This window comes from Mandrillus leucophaeus, unplaced genomic scaffold (genome assembly GCF_000951045.1).
Source record: "Mandrillus leucophaeus isolate KB7577 unplaced genomic scaffold, Mleu.le_1.0 Scaffold1097, whole genome shotgun sequence".
NCBI classification, from domain to species: Eukaryota; Metazoa; Chordata; class Mammalia; order Primates; family Cercopithecidae; genus Mandrillus; species Mandrillus leucophaeus.
In genome coordinates, this window is record NW_012099176.1 from 244,756 (window position 1) to 264,834 (window position 20,079).

Below are 20,079 nucleotides of genomic sequence, written 5' to 3' on the forward strand. Positions count from 1 at the left end.
ATTTTATGTTAAAAGGTAAGAAAAGACAAAAACTATTCTTTTGTTATACCCTCTTGTTAATCCAAGAGTCTCAGAAAAAATTTTCACACTATCCATCTCTAAATATTTATTTCATTTCTTTATATCTACTTGTTAATACATCTCTTTCTTGAACTTTCTAATAGATAACATAACAGTTTGTAACAACTCTTAAGGCATTTAATTCAGTACAAGACACGTTGCTAGCCTTTCTTTGAAAAAGTAAGCTCATTAAAGGTATTATTTCTCATAACATCAAGCATGTTGCCTTGCACTGAATATTTATTTACTGAATAAATTATTCAAAGATACTCTATAAAGCACTTTAGCACAGTTATATTCCCAATATACCAAAACAAGTTTGCTTTTAGCTTCTAATAAAATGATGAAATAGTTTTCAAAGGTAAAAATTTCTCTTATATCCAGTATAAAAATATTTGAATAGAAGTAGGCCTGAGAGGCACCCATGTGTTTACCTGACCCTTAATTTTCTATTCATACTTTAGATAAATACTATTTCCAACAGTCTATTTCATGCATGAAACACAAAAAGAATGATCATTTTAACAAATTTCCATTAAATAATTAAAACACAACATCAAACAAAACAAAGTACTCTGCACCTCACCTTAGGGTTTTGTAAGATGAATTTATATTTGCTGTGCACATAAAATTTAGCTAGACTAGCATTTCTAAAAGTATATTTCCAATAATGTCAATAAGCTTTCCCAAAAAGAAAGAGAAAGAGCTTGGGGACAAAGAGTGACTATAGCCAAACAAGTTTTTTAAAAAAAAACAAAAAAAAAAAGGAGATTAAACAAGTTTTGAAAAATCTGGACTCCTCCTTATCAAAGCCTCAAATTATTTTATCCCTGTGAATCTCCATGGGTGGGGAAGGGGAAATCTAGATTGCAGTATGGGGCGTTGATGAAACTTATTTGGCTATGGATCGCATTAAGAAATGTTTAACTTTGTAAATTTTGTCAAGTTAAATCATCAGAGTAATTCTTAAGGAAAGATAAAGTTTTCTAAATTCCAAAATCACTGACAAAGAAAATAAAATTTAATTTTAAATACAGAAATAATGGTATTAATGATGCAATATGATTTGTAACATGAAAGCACTAAAAATGGTAATCTTTATGTGTCACAGTACTAGAAAAAGGCCAAAGTTACTTTAAAAGGAAAAAATAAATCTGTGTCTTCTCAGAGCCTCTACTTCCAAGATAAAACCAGTGCACAGATGAAAAGTCATACAGACAAATGAGTAGGAACTGTACAGCTAGCAACAACTGAAGGTTATTTGTAAGCAACAGACTAAGTGCATCATATACGATATTAGAAAGAAGAAAAAAACAGTATGCAAGCTCCATAATCAGTAAGACTGACATTTTAAATTCTGCCTGAGTGGTCTAGTAAGTTGAGCAGAAAAGTTCAGAGGAAGAAATAAACAATAAGACAATAAGTATGCTAAGTAGCTGTGTTGGAAGAATGGATGAATAGATGAGAATTGAAATAGATAGACAAAAGAAATGAGATAGTTTGTGGTAGCCCAGCGAAAACACTTCAAGTAGAGTTAGGCACTTAGAATTGATCCATGACCTCACAAAGTACCCCAAGCAAGGTAGCTGCTTAGTCAAAAGACTGAGCCAAGAAAACAACTGTAACAACAGCATTCAGCATAGAAAACCGGGTTGTACTAGAGGGAGAGAATTCCTGAGAAAGAGGTTGTAACAGTTTAGATGATACATGACCATATTCTAATATACAGACCAAGATTAGAGCTGTGAACAAAGCTCTGAAGTCTATTTGTAATATATACAATTTTGTAGTAGCTCAGACATGCACAGTTAAGGAGATTGCTGAGCTAAAATTCATTATATGGATTTTCTGAATATCAATTATATTATAACTAATTATATACGAATTACAGTATAAAGCGCACACATTAACTTTACCTCACAGAATGTCCAGAAAGATCTTCCAAAATGCTATCTGTATCAAGAGTATGCTCAAAATCTTTAACAGAAAGTTTGCTGCTGGTCCCAGATTTCTTTCCTTGGTGGGAGCCATGTTCTGCTTTTTCCTCATCAAGAAATGAGTTCTGAACATTTCCAGTGAATGAATCCAACCCTGTAAAGCAAATTTCTTATAAAGCTGATTCCCAATATTAGAAGTTATTGAGATAGATAATTGACATATAGATTTCAATAAAATAATAAAAAGTAGAAATCAGAATATTTAAAATTTGACCTATATTACATTCAAAATCTGTTTCCATATCTAAAATAAAGCAGTTCATCCTTCTGTCTCCATTTAAGGAAAGTGAAGTTTCTTCCATTAATTCCACTTGCTATTAATAAATCATTCTTAGCTCAACTAGTAATAAAAGATAAGCATATTAAATAACAATAAAGTACTAATCTATCCCTATGAAAAAGTAAGCAAAAAGAATTTTTTAAAGGATAAAATCCAGAGCTGGGAGAAAAATCATACCAACTGCTAACTGAACTACATAATTCTTTTGAAAAAAGTCTATGGTAAGAACTATGTAGCCTGATTTATAAAAATATTCATATTCTCTGAGTGAATAATTTTACTCATAGGAATATATCTTAAGGAGATGACTGAAACAAAAATTATGCATGTTATTCAATGTGTAACTTTGTAACTCAAAGAAATTTAATCTACATTTCTAACAAGAGAATACCTGTCTAAATCACACAGATAATGGTAATCTGTACATTTATATAGAACATTGTAATTCAAATGTACTTCATATATAGTACCTTATTGCTCTTAAACATGTTATGAAATAAGTACTATATCCCCAATTTACTGATGAGGTAACTAGAGATCTATGGGGTTTAATAACTTGCTTAACAAGGTATTCTGCTTTGGTCAACAGCAGAAATAGGACACACACTCAGGCCTCCTGACTCTAGTACACTATTCATCCTGATTGTATGTTTAAACAGCAGCATGGGAAAATATTTATTATTACCTTTTAAAAAAAGCAGATTACAAAACTGCCTATAAATTTTAATAGTGGCCCCCCAAAATTTTAAATATAAAATACATATTTTATATATTATATATACTATATATGTTTATATATACACATATTTATGTATATATACATATAAATATATAATGTGTACATATACATTAAAAGTTTTTTGTAAAAATTTATTGTAAAATTACTATATATACTTTATATATACACAAAAAAATTTAAGTTAAATTTTAAAGATATATATGGTTAAAGAGCAAAAGAAAATGCAAAAGTGAAAAAAAATTACCCTTTATACTCATATTCATAGCAGTATTATTCAAAATAGTCAGAAGATGAAAGCAACCCAAGTGTCCATCAACTGATGAATGGACAAACAAAATATGGCTTATACATACAAAGGAATATTATTCAGCCTTAAAAGGAAGGGCATTCTGACACATGCTAGAACATAGATGAACCTTGAAGACATTATGCTAAGTGAAATAAGCCAGTCAAAAAAGGACAAATATGATTCCACTTACATGACATAGCTAGAATAGGCAAACTTAAGAGAGAGAAAGTAGAACAGTTGTTACTAGGCGTTGGGAGAAGAGAATGAGAGTTATTTTTGAATGGGTATAAATTTTAGTTTGGGATGATGAAAATGTTCTGGAGATAGATAGTGATCACGATGGCAAAACAATGTGAATGTACTTAATGCTAATGAACTGTACACTTGAAAATGGTTAAATTCCCTAGTGAAATTCATAGAGACAGAAAGTTAGAATGGTGGTGATTGCCAGAACTGAAGGGAGGGAGGAATGGAGAGTTATTGTTGAATGGATACAGAGCTTCAGTATGGGAAACAGAAAGTTCTGAAACTGAGTGGTGGGGATGGTTGTATAACAGTATAAATGTGCTTAATGCCACTGAACTGTACACCTAAAACAGAATATTATTAATCAAATAGAAAGGACTCTATTATAAAGTCTATTTAGGATCCCGAGGCTAGAAGCAAGCTGTTAATACTGATTATCGCTAATTTTTCTACAATAAAGCTGCACTGCTTTCATAATAAGAATGCTTTATTCACTTAATATTGTTTGTTGACAATACATACACAATTTAAAATTTCTTCTTGACTTTAAACAACTAGAAATTATAGACAAGATAATGTTCTGTGCAAGAAAGGCCTACACTCCAATCAAGGGACCCATATGAAAAGAAAATGCCCTGACATTAAAAGATTGCCAAGTAAAGCTATATTCCATATCTTAAAGCAAAATTTTTTCTTCTTAGGATTACCACTTTAATCTACCAACTACTTTCAACTACACTGGGTAAATTTTTGTACAGAGCATGCAGACACTCTTTTTCACCACCAGATGGAGCATATACAATTAAAATCACACTGATTTTAGAACTTGGGGATGAAGGAGAAACTAAGTTTAAGAAGATGCTGTGGAAAGTGAAATCTATCAGGATTTTTCTGGTACTGCAGGTGAGGATTAGGGAAACTGAAAGCCACAAAACACTACCTATACTTCATCTAATCTGTTTTAGATGATAATGTTTTAAACCTACATTAAATCATATTATTAATACACATATACTCAATATATCATGATTTTTTCTTTTTTTTGAGACAGGTCTCGCTCTGTTGCCCAGGCTGCAGTGCAGTAGCATGATCATGGCTCACTGCAGCCTCAATTTCAGGGACTCAACTGATCCTTCCACCTGAGCCTCTCCAATAGCTGGGGCTACAGGTGTATGCCACCATGCCTGGATAATTTTTCTATTTTTTCTAAACACAGGGCTTCATCATGTTGCCCAGGCTGGTCTCGAACTACAGGATTTTGAACTCCTGCATCAAATGATCCACCCCTCTCAGCCTCACAAAATGCTGGGATTATAGGAGTGAGGTATCACGCCCAGCCTATATCATGATATTTTAAAATTGTGCAGTATACCATAGCAGAAGATAGACTGGATTTGGGAGTCAGAAGTCAGAATCTGGGCTTTGCCAGTAACAAGTTAGTGACCTTAGGTGAGACACTAACTTAGCCAACACTAACAATTGCAAAATAAAAGAATTGAGCAAGATCAGCATTTCCCAAACTGTGTTCAGCTGAATTCTAATGCCATAAAATGATGATTGATGATTCTGTGGTCAAAATACACTTGGAAAATGCTTCATACTACAGCCTCATCCTTATCCTAAAATAAGTAATGCACTAGCATATTTACAGTGTTTTTGAGTCTTACAGGAAAGAATCTTGTTTCACTCTAAAATAATTTCCCAAATTTATGGAACCATGGAGCTCTTTTATTCTCAGAACACAAAACAGTCTATACCACTAAACTTGTATTTCACAAGAAAATACAGAGTTTGGGAAGTGCTGGTAAAATGATGTCTAAACGTCCTACAAAGACTTTCAGAACACTTTCAAACTGCTTGTATTAGGTTAACGATTTAAAAATAATTTCTCCTAGCACTCTCATTGGAAGTATAAACTGGCACTAACTTTCTGAAAGGCTATTTGGCAAAATGTACCACATTTTAAACATGGCATATTATTTGCCCCATTATCTCACCTCTAGGATTTTCCCCTATAGGAAAAAACCCGACTAATGCATAAAGATGTATTTACAAGGATATTCAATGCAGTAGTATTTATAATAGAATAAAGAAAAAAGAAAATAACCTAAATATCCAGCAATGGGGAAACAGTTAAATAAATTATAATATATTCAAATAACAAGCCAGGTGCGGTGGCTCACGCCTATAATCCCAGCAGTCTGGGAAGCTAAAACAGATGAATTGCTTAAGCCCTGGAGTTTGAGACCAGCCCTGATAATATGGCAGAAGCCGTCACTACAAACAAAAAGGAAAAATTAGCCACGTGGGGTGGTGTGTGCCTGTAATCCCAGCTACTTGGGAGGCTGAGGTGGAAGGATTGATGGAGCCCAGGATGTTGAGGCTACGGCGAGCCATAAGCTGTGATCACACCACTGTACTCCAGCCTGGGTGAGAGTGAGACCCTATCTCAAAAAACAAAACAAAAAAGCAAAAAGAGAATAGTATTCTGTTACTTAATGGGTCTAGAGTTTGTTTAGTGGGTAATCCTTACAAATAGTAATCCATATTTACTGACAGAAAAAGATACCATACCCTATAGACAGAATAAAATTGCATGTAAAATGTGATCCCATACACATAAAATTTCCTATTTGTGTGTGCCTACAAATTGTCTGGAAGGACTCTTACTAAAAATGTTAACATTTCACACCCATTAGGATGTCCTATTAACAAAAAAGCAGAAAATATGAAGTGTTGGCATAAATGTAGACAAAATAGAACCCTGTGTATTGCTGGTGGGAATGTAAAATGGTACAACTGCTATAGAAAACATTATGGCAGTTCCTCAAAAAATTAAACATGGCATTACCATTTGATCTAGCAGTTCTGTAATTGGGTTAAAGCAGGGATTCAAATAGGGTATTTGTACACCAGTGTTCATAGCAATATCATTCACAATAGCTAAAAGGTGGAAAATACCAAAATGTCCATCAACAGATTAATGGACAAACAAAATATGGCATATACACAGCATGGAATATTATTCAGCAATAAAAATAAATTCTGATACATGCTGTACATAGAGGAACGGTGAGTCAGATATTATGCTAAGTGAAATAAGCCAGATAAAAAAGACAAATACTGTATTATTCCACTTATATGAAGTACCTAGAGTAGTCAAATTCATAGGGACAGAAAACACAAGAATGGTTACCAGCGGCTGAGGAACAGAGGAATGGAGTTATTATTTCCTGGGTACAGAGTTCAGTAGGGGAATATGAAAAATTTCTGGAGAGACAGTGGTGATGCTTGCAACAATAATGTGCATGTACTTAATGTCACTGAACTGTGTATTTGAAAATGGTTAAAATGATAAATTTTATGTTATGTATATTTTACCACAATTAAAATAGGCAGAGGGCAGTGGCTCATGCCTATAATCACAACACTTTGGGAGGCTGAGGCAGAAGGATTGCTTGAGCCCAGGAGTTTGAGACCAGCCTGGGCAACAAAGTGAGGCCCTCGTCTCTGCAAAATAAATAAGATAAAATGAAATAAATAAAATAAATACTTTTTTTTTTTGAGACGGAGTCTCGCTCAGGCTGGAGTGCAATGGTGCAATCTCGGCTCACTGCAACCTCCGCCTCCTGGGTTCAAGCGATCCTCCCGCCTCAGCCTCCCGAGTAGCTGGGATTATAGACACCCACCATCATGCCTGGCTAATTTTTGTACCTTTAGAGACAGGGTTTCACCATATTGGCCAGGCTCGTTTAAATGTTAACACCCGTTATCTCTAAGAGAAAGAACTAGAGGTGATTTACTTTTAAAATATAGGTTTCTATATTTATTGATGTCTTCCTCCTATTCCTGTTCCTTCCACCCCCTGAAGCCTTTTAGCTCAACAAGCAGGATTTATTTTATGTATTTATTTTTTATTTTATGTTCTGGGATACATGTGCAGAACGTGCAGGTTTGTTACAGAGGTATACATGTGCCATGGTGGTTTGCTACACCTATCAACCCATCATCTAGGTTTTAAGCCCCGCATGCATTAGGTATTTGTCCTAATGCTCTCCCTTCCCTTGCCCCCCGACCCCGACAGGTCCCAGTGTGTGATGATCCCTTCCCCGTGTCTGTGTGTTTGCATTGTTCAACTCCCACTTATGAATGAGAACACATGGTGTTTGGTTTTCTGTTCCTGTGTTAGTCTGCTGAGAATGACAGCTTCCAGCTTCCAGAAAAAACATTTTTGGAAGCAAGAAGCAAAATCATTCCCAGAGCTAGACACCATCCTGTGAGTTTACAAAGCCTTTGCCTAATCACTTTATACAGTGATTATCCGTCTCCGTAGGCCTATGGAGCAAATTTAAGCCAAGAGTAGAAATTAGGACATTGAAGGGTATCTCAATCACTCAAAAATATTTACTGAACGCCAATGAGTCAGCTACAGTGCTGGGTACCAGAATGTACACATTATCTCCCTTAACTTCATATGAGCTTGAAAATTACCATATAAAGTATCTATTATCTCTATCTTATAGATAAGGAAATCTGGGTATTATATTTAATGATACTCAGAGATGTATATACTATTAAGTTTTTTTAAAAACCCAACTGCAAAGCAATTATTTACATTTGTTTTTAAAATAAAGTCATGTGTGTATAATTTTATGTATACATCAAAAATGTTAATAGTAGCTAATCTCTGAACAGAAGACTCAAAGGAAATTTGTCTTTCCTTGAAGAGTGTTTATCTCTAATTTTTAATTTTTTATCACTGCAAATGTATTCCTTTTGTATTAAGGAAAAGATTCATAATGTTATATATCAAAAGGTATTACTATAATGATAAATATGAAAGTTAATTACTGTAAGAAATTCTAACTTCTTATGGGATCAAATCACAACTTTAGATTACTACAACAAAATCACTGGTAAGAGAAAAAGTTACCATGTGGAATTCCACTTACATTCTGTCTTTTCCTTTTTTCCTTTCTTTCCTTTAGAAGAAGTAGATGAACGAGATGATGCAGCAGACTGGGCTCCTGATGAATGCTGGGAGGTAACATCCACAGAGGAAGGATCATAGGCAGACTTTCTGTTAGAATGGTCCTCCTGAGGGCCTGAAGTGCTACTGTCAAAGAATAAATAATAGTAGTTCTAGAAAGAAAAGTCTTACAACACAGCTAAATTAAAGATATTTACAAAATCTATTTAATCACTAGGAGAATATAACTACAATCAAAGATGGCTTCCATTTTATTATTGATTTTTTTAACCACCATCAACCTGGATTGTTCCCTATGGTTCAACTTGTTACTAAGAAAAATCTCAGGTAAGTGAAACCAATAAAAACTAATATTCAGAGAAAAGTATATAATGTTGAATACTGGAATGGCCTCAATTTCTATTCAAATTTATAATTTATTAATTATAACTATTTCTCCTCTTATAATCTTATGGAGAACAATAACTTAACATGTTCTTCCTCTACCTGGAAATAAAATGCATCAAATCATATTGATTGGTGATATTAAATGTCACCATAATTAAATCATTGAAAGTTTTTATTTAAAAATTTGGTATTTTCTTTAGAGCTCAAAACTTAAAACTATGCTTTTTCTCATATAATTTTCATACCTATTCCTACTAATCTAATTACATTTAACTAATTTTTATAAGATTACCTAATAATTTTACATGGATTACAATTTGTAATATTTGAAAAAGATGATATTAAGTATGAATAATTACAGATAAATGTATACAATAGCAAAATATAGGGAGAAAATTCTCTCCAACAAAGTCTGATTCACTTACTATGTGACTATGTACAAGTAGTTTAACCTCTGCTTCAGTTTGCTCTCTAAAACAGAAACGGTAACAACAATACTTTCCACATCAGGCTATTATAAAAATGAGTTAATATAGGTAAAGTCTTTCAGTCTTTTCAGTGTCTTGCACACTAAGTGCTCAATAATTATCAGATGTTATAATCATTATAATTATTGTTTTTCAAAGCTTTGCAAATTTTTCAATGTTTTCTTGATTATAAAGAAAATTACTTATTATGTGGAACCATGGAGTCACGTATCTATCTGATCTTCCTCAATTCTATCACAGAAAACCATTTCTCAAGCTTTTTATGTTAGTATACCATGGACTAATTTCCCAATACTCCAATACTCTACTGGGAATTCATGGACTGACTTAATAACCTATACTCTGCTTGCTATGTGCCAGGTCCTGTTCTAAGTATGTGATTTATTTTTTTCTTTCTTTTTTTGAGATAGGGTCTAGTTTTGTCACCCAGGCTGGAGTGCAGTGGTGCAATCTCGGCTCACTGCAACTTCCAACTCCCAGGGGTTCAAGCAATTTTCGTGCCTCAGCCTCACTATATTTCATTTAATACTCATAACAACTCTATGAGGCACGCAGGTACTATTAATGTCCCCATTTCACAGAGAAGGAAGCAGAAGCATAGGATGGCTAAGTAATGTGCATAAATACAAACAACTAATAATCAGGAGAGCCTGGATTTAAACAAAGGCAGTCTGGATCCAGAGCCCCATGCCCTGGGATTTCCACTACGATGTGCAGCCTCTATATGTATCTTTAAACAAGCAAAACTTTGCTAATATTCAGACCAGAGTTCTCATTTGTACATTTTCTCACTCTTCAGAGTTTATTCCATATTGCCAATATTTTCTTACTGAGGTTCAAGAGTTGACTTTTTTTCTGTCAAAGTCCCACTCCCTGGAGAGGAGACAAAATCATCTTCATATGAAACACTGCTTAGAGGAGTTGTGGTGGCATTCAAAGGCCGTGATGTTGATGTTCCTCTGTCCAACTTGTCTTCAAACCCTGACAAAAGTAATAATTGAAACATGGTTAAAAATGAAAATCAAGAAACTGTAAGAAAAGCATCCCATACATGGAGATTAGCAATATGGGCTTAGGGACATTTTAGTTTCCTTTAATAGTGCTTCTTTTCTATTTACCTTTATATCCAACGATACTTTTTTAAAGCTTTTTATTAGGAAAATTTAAAACATACATAAAAACAGGGAGATTGGTATAATGAAACCAAAGTATTCATCATCCAACTTCAACAATGACCAATACATCAGCAATCTAGTTTCAAATAAACCTCCTACTACCTTCATCTACCACCCCCCAGACTATTTTAAAGCAAATTGCAGATAACATTTCATTCTCATTTCATCTCTAAATATTTTAGTTTAACTATAAAATCTTAATGAACATTTAATAGAATTTAAGAAGAAACAATTTTCTTATAAAAAAAGATGTTGATTTAAGCACTTTACTTTCATCAAAAGAAATCAAAATAACTTTCAAATCAAAACAAATTTAAAATTACCACTAATAGAAATGTGGCTAAACAAAAGAAAGCAATAGCATATGAAGGTCTATACAAGACTATTAAGAAATACCTACATATGAATTCTAGGAAAAAGCAATGTGATACCCAGTTGAGCATAAGAACAGATGAAATACATTCACTATACAGAGGCGAAATCTCCGATCCGGAAATTTTAAGATAATGTTACTATAAAATGGGCAGATTCCAAATATAGCAGGAAGGATAGAGAAAGGGACTTGAGGGAATTGAGTCCATCATAGAAAAGGAAAGCCGTGTTACAGGATTTCAGGGATAAGAAGGGAACGTTAGAAGTCATTGTTTCAGGAATCAAATATATAGCTACGTTACTGTTCAAAGTCTGATTGCTATTCAAACTAGTTTTAACAAACATTAATAGAGTTGTTTTCATATTAGAAATAAATGTTACTACAGTTATCCCTCTCAATTCTTGATTGCTATATTCCCAAGAATTCACAAATCACCACTGTGGTAAGAAACACACTTAGTTTCTTTTTTCTTTTTTTTTTTTTTTTTGGATGGAGTCTCGCTCTGTCGCCCAGGCTGGAGTGCAGTGGCATGATCTCAGCTCACTGCAATGTCTGCCTCCAGGTTCAAGCGGTTCTCATGCCTCAGCCTCCCGAGTAGCTGGGATTACAGGTGCATGCCACCACACCCAGCTAAATTTTTTTTGTATTGTTAGTAGAGGCGGGGTTTCACCATGTTGGCCAGGCTGGTCTTGAACTCCTAACCTCAAGTGATCTGCCTGTCTTGGACTCTGAAAGTCCTGGGATTACAGTTGTGAGCCACTGTGCCCAGTTTATACTTAGTTTCTATAGAAGTACATAACTATGGTCACAGAAAATGTAGTATATATGTGATATATATCCAATCTTGAACATCATCTATGAATTTCTCTGAACTAGATAAAAATTTCTACAACTACCAGTCAACTATTATTTTATGACAATAACAATTTTTAAATGAAATCTTAAAGATTCAATTACTAATACTCTATTTGAGGCTTGCAGGAAATTTAGAAGATGACTAATATGGACAATAATGTCTCCATTATCCACTCAATGAAAAATGTGTACTAAAGTATATATCTTGTACAGAAATAATTCATCTTAATATACAAATAGTACAAGTTATACTTATTTTTCTCACCTTTTCCATATAACTGATAGGATTTTGTAAAAATATTAATGACACTATGTGGGCTTCCCTTTGCCAATTCTTCCCATGGCCCTTTGCTTTGTGTCCCACCTACGTGCCCAAAAAGTGGCAAGAATTTTTCAGCTTCTTTCTGAAACTCTTTGATGGGTTCATGACTATTTCTTTCTCCAGCACAAAATTCCTTTTCTTTTAAAATTTCTGCTACTTTCAAAAGGGGCTGTCCATGCTGGTCTCCCTCTTCTTCGGAGAGACTCCCCTCACTAAGAAGAGGCCCTTCACTGACTGAATCTATGCTGGAACCAAGAGATATTTTGGCTTTGTCTTGAGAACAGGCTTGCATATCAGAGCTAGAAGAGTCAGTCTGCCTTTTACATAACTGTGCCAGTAGCCCTTCTGGTCTGGGACCAGGGGATCTCACTCTAAAGCTTGATATGGCACTCTGAGGTCTAATCATCTCAGGAAGCTTTTTAAATTCACTGAGATTGCCTACACCAGGAAGATCAGCATCAAAAGTTGCATGAGATACACAGGTTCCCAGCATCTTCTGAATTCTGGCAGAGAAAACATCTTCAGTATCATCTTTCACAGGTGGAGTTACAGCCTTGGTCCAAGGTCCATCTTCTTGAGGTGCCTGCTGCACATCATACTCAGTGTTCCATGCTGACCCATAGTTAATGTTGGCCCCAGCTAATTTCTTGGCTTCATTTTCAATTCTGCTGGACAAAGAAGCAGCTGTTGCTTTCAAGGCTTCAATACGATCCAGTTTACTCTTATACTGACTGGCACTAGGTTTTAACAAGGCATCTGTATAAGTAGCTGGTGAGGTCACATATGGTTGAGGTGTAAAAGTTAATGGCCTTGAAGCCATATTATGATTCTTTCTGGTTGGTAAAATAGATTCAAAATCCTTATGCAAAATTCCTACATGCTCTAGACTCAAGAGATGGGAGAGTAAACTTCCAGCTGTTGCAGCAAAAGGCTGTGGTTGAGAATGGTGAACTTGTGGGCTCAATCTGTCAGGCTGCATCCATGTAGATTCCGTCAAGTCTTTCCTGGAAATGAAAGTCACAATATGTTAGCTAACTAAACCATCATTTAAAAAAAGTTTTGTTTTTGTCTGATTATAAGAGTAGTGAGTATGCACTGCAACAAAATAAGGACAGATAAAAAACATAAAAAAGATAAAGATCATTCAGCAAAACAATAAAAAAGAGGCACTGTTAATATTTCATTTAGAATTATATACTTCCAAACATTTTTCTATATGTACATTATGTTTTGGTGGTATTGTTTGTACAAAAATGGGATTTTTACCATATATACTGTTTTGCAAACTGCTTTTTTCAACTAAGATGCCATATTTTTTTAAAAAGTATTTAAAAGAAGGCAATAAGATCGTTAAAATTCTATAAACAAAATTCCTTACAATACTGATTATAGTTTTTAAAATAACATTACATAAAAGAGAAATGCTTAAAATTGCTAAATATTAATGTAGACATGATATAGATTATTCTAATCAACAAATATTTACTATATGCTGAACACTTACGTTTAACAATGTACATGCTAAACAGGGAGGTTATTATAACCTACTAATACTTGTGAAAAATTAATGAATGTGAAACAATTAAATGCAAAACTGTGAGTGCCAACTATAAATATGCAACTATAAATATAAATATACAGGGTAGGGTATCCATTAAGTATAGAAACAGAATAAAGATGTCCTAAACAACATTATGTGTATTTACCTGTATCTCTAGACCATAGACTTCCTCTATATTAAGGGATACTACAGAGAGATTACAGGATGACGTCAACTATTAAGAAGACCCTTAGAGGAACAGGCCAGGAACAGTGGTTGATGCCTGTAACCCCAGCACTTTGGAAGGCTGAAGCAGGCAGATGACTTGAGGCCAAGAGTTTCAGATCAGCCTGGGCAAAATGGCGAAACCCCATCTCTACTACAAATACAAAAAAATTAGCTGGGCATGGTGGCATGTGCCTGTAGTCCTAGCTACTTGGGAGGTTAAGGCACAAGTATCACTTGAACCCGAGAGGTGGAGGATGCAGTGCCCGAGATCGTGCCACTGCACTCCAGCTGGGAGACACAGTTAAGACTCTGTCTCAAAAAAAAAAAAAAAAAAAAGGACAACAACATGAGGCTTTGTCCTTGGTCTTGTCCATTATTTTAGGATGATGACATAAAGGTATGCTTATCAAACTTGCAGATGACAGAAAGCTGGGAGGCATGGCTGACCCAACAAATGACCAAATTATGAGACAAATTTATTTTTATAGGCTGCAATCTTAAACCAAACTAATACAGATAAATGTAAAGTTCTGCAACTGGATTAAAATAAGTCATCTGAAGGGGGGTAACCAGGACAATAAGAAGTTGAAAAGCATGTCATTAGAATGAAGGAAGAAAGACTAGAGCACAGATTCTATGCCTTAGAATATAGGCTATTACAAATGCAAAGCGTGAGGTTACTGGCGCCTAAACTAAGCTGGTAGTAATGGGAATACAAAGGAAGTTATAATATAAAAGATACTGATGAATAAAAATCCAAGAGCTTTAAATTCAAGTATTTAGAATGCCAATTTTACAGCAGGTGCTATGTTGATGGTAGAGAAATAGGAGACAAAAATGGATATACTTAATCCAGTTAATCCTGAGCTGGGCATGGTAGCTCACACCTGTAATCCTACCTACTTGGGAGGCTGAGGCAGAAGAATCAATCACTTGAGGCCAGAAGTTCAAGACCAGTCTGGGCAACATAGCAAGCTCCTCATCTCCAAAAAAATAAAATAAAAATTAGCCAGGCATGGCGGTGCATGCCTACAGTCGCAGCTACTTGGGAGGCTGAGGTGGGAGGATCACTTGAATCCAAGAGGTTGAGGCTGCAGTGAGCTATGATCATGCCACTGCACTCCAGCCTGTGTGAAAAAGCAAGACCCTGTCTCCAAATTAAAAACAAGTAAAAAGGCTTCTTTTTTTTTTTTGAGATGGAGTCTCGCTCTGTCGCCTAGGCTGGAGTGCAGTGGCCGGATCTCAGCTCACTGGAAGCTCCGCCTCCCAGGTTTACGCCATTCTCCTGCCTCAGCCTCCCGAGTAGCTGGGACTATAGGCGCCCGCCACCTCGCCCGGCTAGTTTTTTTGTACTTTTTAGTAGAGACAGGGTTTCACCGTGTTCGCCAGGATGGTCTCGATCTCCTGACCTCATGATCCACCCGTCTCGGCCTCCCAAAGTGCTGGGATTACAGGCTTGAGCCACCACGCCTGGCCAAAAGGCTTAATTCTTACACTTTAGGATCTCAACATCTACCAGGGATGACAGACTAATAAAAAAAACAGCTAAAATAAGACATCACAAATACTAAAACAAAGATTTTAAAAGTTCAGTAGGGTATAGATGAAGAAGTAATTAACTCTGCTAGCCAAGGAAAGTGACTGTTAAGTTGGATCTTCAATTTTTAAGGTCAGATATGGAATCTGGAGTTTTCCAGGTAGCTAACACAATAGGATATGAAGAGCAAGGAAAAGAAATGCCAAATTTTAAGCAAAAAGTAGCATGCTTTTAAACATAAAGTTATGCTAAAACTGCTAACGGAATGGGGGAGCTCAGGAATTGGGTAGCAAGAAAGTGGACACAATAAGTTAGACATCATGAGTCAAAGAAGTTGGATATTAAAAGAAAAGCGAGGAACTGATACAAGGTAGTATGGTCTAATACTAGATTTGTTTGTGTTTGGTTTGCTTTTAATATTGGATAACTTGTTTAAAATTAGAAGGAAATTCAGAGAAAGGTAAAAATTGGAGACATTAATATACCAGGGTATGTCTGACAACAATAATAGGACTGAGGTGAACTAGAAAGTATCACCTATATAAAAGCATTCAATCGTCTCCAGAGATGACACTTAGAAAGATAAGTAAATAAATAAATAAAAGCATTCAAATTCAAAACAAAAATGTTATTTATACTTAAAGTTTGAAATGTATTTAGAACCTTAAGCAAAGCATATGAAATATTTCACTTTTGGGGAGTAGTATATAGAGTAGTTAAAGCACAGGCTTCTAGAGTCACACTGGCTAAATTAAAGCCTATCTCTATCATTAATGTTTTGACCTTTGAGAAGGCTCTTTAGGCCTCAATTACCTCTTCTGTAAAACAGGAATAACAACAGTACCTAACTCAAGGAATTACAAGGGTTAAGTAAGATAATATATGCAAAGCACTTAGATCATTGCCTGGAACCTAAGAAACACTAATAAATGCTAGTTATTTTTATTGACAGTATTATTCTAGGGACAATGGGGTAAAAAAAGGACTATGCGGGCCAGGTGCAGTGGCTCACGCCTGTAATCCCAGCACTTTGGGAGGCCGAGGTGGGTGGATCACTTGAGGTCAGGAGTTTAAGACCAGCCTGGCCAAGATGGTGAAACGCCGTCTCTACTAAAAACACAAAATTAGCCAGGTGGTAGTGGCGCATGCCTGTAATCCCAGCTATGCAGGAGGTTGAGGCAAGAGAATCGCTTGAGCGTGGGAGGCGGAGGTTGCAGTGAACCAAGATTGACCACTGCACTCCAATCTGGACAAGAGAGTGAAACCCTGTCTCCAAAAAAAACCATAACCCAATGGATAGTGATTTTGATTTCTATTTATGCATTCTCAAAGAATTTCAAAATCTTTCCCTTTCCAAAATGGTTATTATTACAAAGTATAATTTATAACCACGTAATCTAAACATCACCTTTACTTCCAAACTCAGTTTTTTTGTTTACTTTATTGTAAACAATATATTACAGCAAAAAAAAATTTCTTAAGAAAATTTAAGGTAAAATAGTCTGTTGACTATCTGAAATCAAATCAGATCCCTCCCTAGTCCTTATTAGTATGTTCACAAGCATATCCAAAGGTAGCTCTTGAAAGTACAATGGATAAATTGTTCTTACACATAAGAAGAAATCTTAAATAGCAGTGGATACAGAAATCCTGTCTGAAAATTATTAACCACAAACACTTTAAAATTTCACTGTCATTCATTCATCCAACACACTTTTATTGTAAAGGCAAGAGTGCTTCCAGCTGTAAAAGAAACTGACATTTACATTAAAAGATAAAATTTGAACAATTGGCCTAGGGCACACAGTAAGTACAGATGTGCACTATGCTTAAATTTCAGAAGATATGAACCAATTTCTAAATAAACCTCTCTGCCCTCTTATTCACAAAGGTCAACAAAATTCACTGAACACAGACCACTCCACTAAATTTCATGAAAAGAAAGAATCTTAATCATCTTTCATTCTTCCCTTTTTACCTTGCAAGAGGCTGTGGAGGTTCCGAGAGAGACAGGTCACTACTGGAAGACGCACTTGGGGGACGTTCCTGTATTTTGTTTTCTTTGTCAGATTCTCCAGATGGCTGATACCCTGGTTTGGCCTAGGAGAAAAGGACATCAAATTTATATGAGTTCTATCACAAAGATATATTCAGGTAGCACCTAAGAAAAACATTAAGTCACCTCAGCTCTACAAAGATCATAAAATGTACGAGTTTTTTTCTCAAAACCAATTAAAATTTATTTTGTCTTAAAAACAAACGTTACTAATAGCTAAACGCCATCTAAAATCCAACAGGGAGCCACGCTCTTTGGGAGGCTGAAGTGGGAGGATCACTTGAGTCCAGGTGTTCAAGACCAGCATGGGCAACACAGTGCGACCCTGTCTCTACAAAAAATAAACAATTTCCCAGGCATGGTGGTGCACACCTCCTACCTCCACTTCCACCTCTACCTCTTTTGCCTCTGCCACCCTTGAGACAGCAAGACCAACTCCTCCTCTTCCTCCTCCTCTCAGCCTATTCAACATGAAGATGACGAGGATAAAGACCTTGATGATCCATTTCCACTTAATGAATAGTCAATATATTTTCTCTTCCTTATGATTTTCTTAATAACATTTTCTTTAGTGTATTTCACTGCAAGAATACAGTGCATAATATAGACAACATATAAAATATGTGTTAATCAACATTATGTTATAAGGCTTCCGGTCAACAGTTGGCTATTAGTTAATTAGTTTTTGGAGAATCAAAAGTTACAAGTGGATTTTCAACTGCAAAGGGGTTGGCACCCCAATCCCCACATTGTTCAAGGGTCAACTGTATTTGTTCAGTACTACAATGAAAACTATGCAGGGATTTAACTAATAGCAATGATGAGAGGAAAATAAATCAGTCACAATCACTGTAGGAAATTCTTACTTCAGCTTTTATTTTCCATCACATTTATCACATTACTCCCCATATTTAATACACTTCATGAAGGCCACGGTTTTTATTAGTATTATCTGAGCATACTAGGAATGATGGGTAATGTTTACATAGTATAGCAAATAAGCGTTTCCTAACCATGAACGACTCTCCTTTATATATGTCACTACTATTACCTGTGTTTCCTGCGTAACATGTTGATGAGATGGCTCTTCAAGCAAGGTCTTTTCTAGTAGCAATTTGGAGTAAGTCTCCTGTAGTCGCCTAGTTGCTGATGGCTCAGAAGGAGGCACATTTTTTACTTTCGTAAAAGCTTCTTTCTGCTTCCGGTAGAGCTCTTGTAATCGTTTGTTTTTCTGTTCTGTAGCCTCCTTTTGAGCCTTCTTCTCTTCATTTTGCTTTCTCTTCCTTTCCTCTTGCTGCCTAACAATGTACTGTCGTACCTCGTCTGTGTCATAGTGGCGCCTTTTAGAAATAATAGGGGGATCCTCATTAGCTGTTATTTTGTCAGGTTTTCTTTTTACTGGGCTGTGACTCCTAGGAGCGTGTATTGGTGCTGATGACTTCTGATTCTGTAAGTCTCCAGTATCTTGCTTTGCAGTGTGAGCTGTAGAATCTAGCTGTAGGTCATCAAGAATGCCACGAATTTCAACAGGTAAAAAGTCCTTATTTAAGGCAGTATTTTCCTCCTGCTTATTATCTGGAAGAGATGAAGCTAGTTTCTTTATATTATTTTCAGACCGAGATTTACTTCTCGAACGTTCTGAATTTCGTTGAAGATGTCTATGTAAAACGTCCAACCTGGGATCAGATTCTGCTCTTCCAATGTGATCTCCTGCAAAGTATGAACTGTTATAGTGATATACTGAAATTCTATACTCATTCCTAAGATTTAACTGCATTAACAAGAAAATTAGAGAATTTCATTTTAACTTAAACTCAAATTCAAATATCCTATAGTCTTCTGAAGAACATTATAAAAGGAAAGAAAAGCTTCCCTTTTTAGCAGTAAAAGAATTTCAGTCTTCTGGAAAACTGTATTTCCTTAGTTTGTTTTTAAATACAGTTTGAAATATTTCTGGAAAAAAAGGATAGCTCTTATGGTTGTTATGAATATTTAGCATTTCGATTTCTCTCTCATATACATATTTAATGTTACTATTTCTCTCAAAAGGCTGTAAAAACGTCAACAGTCTTTTTAGTGGAAGGTATCCCAATGAGAAGCAAGGAAATGGAAATGTCTTAATAATCCTAAAAAATATATTTTTTAAAGCTTTGCAAAGACCAGACTGCATATGCCAAATAATAATGGCACTGAAAATATTAGTTTTTCTGAAAATTCTACAACACTGACCCATTTCATAATTACATGAAATGGCACTATGTTCAGACAAGTTTATCAAAGGATTTCTGAAACTTTATATTTCTCGTTAATATAAGGAAAAGATTAGCATTAGTCTCTCATCTGATCACATTTACATTTTTAAACATCTATATAACAAATGCTCAAATATTCTTAAAATTGTGTGTATTTTACCCTATTTCCAGAGAAAATGTGCAAAGTTTAGCAAGAAACATATGAAGAATATAATGATTCCTTTTACTAGAATGCTTCTTCTACAGAGCCAGGGATTGGGTCTAT

General features: G+C 35.2%; 1 protein-coding gene across 1 annotated transcript in view; it reads right to left on the reverse strand.

Moving 5' to 3' along the window:
* CEP350 (centrosomal protein 350kDa) overlaps positions 1–20,079 on the reverse strand; it is a 139,460-nt gene that overhangs the window by 91,343 nt on the left and 28,038 nt on the right. The window contains 6 exon segments of the mRNA XM_011989570.1: positions 1,977–2,151; positions 8,564–8,727; positions 10,307–10,457; positions 12,145–13,205; positions 17,485–17,606; positions 18,614–19,272. Of these exon segments, the coding sequence (XP_011844960.1) occupies positions 1,977–2,151; positions 8,564–8,727; positions 10,307–10,457; positions 12,145–13,205; positions 17,485–17,606; positions 18,614–19,272 (2,332 nt within the window).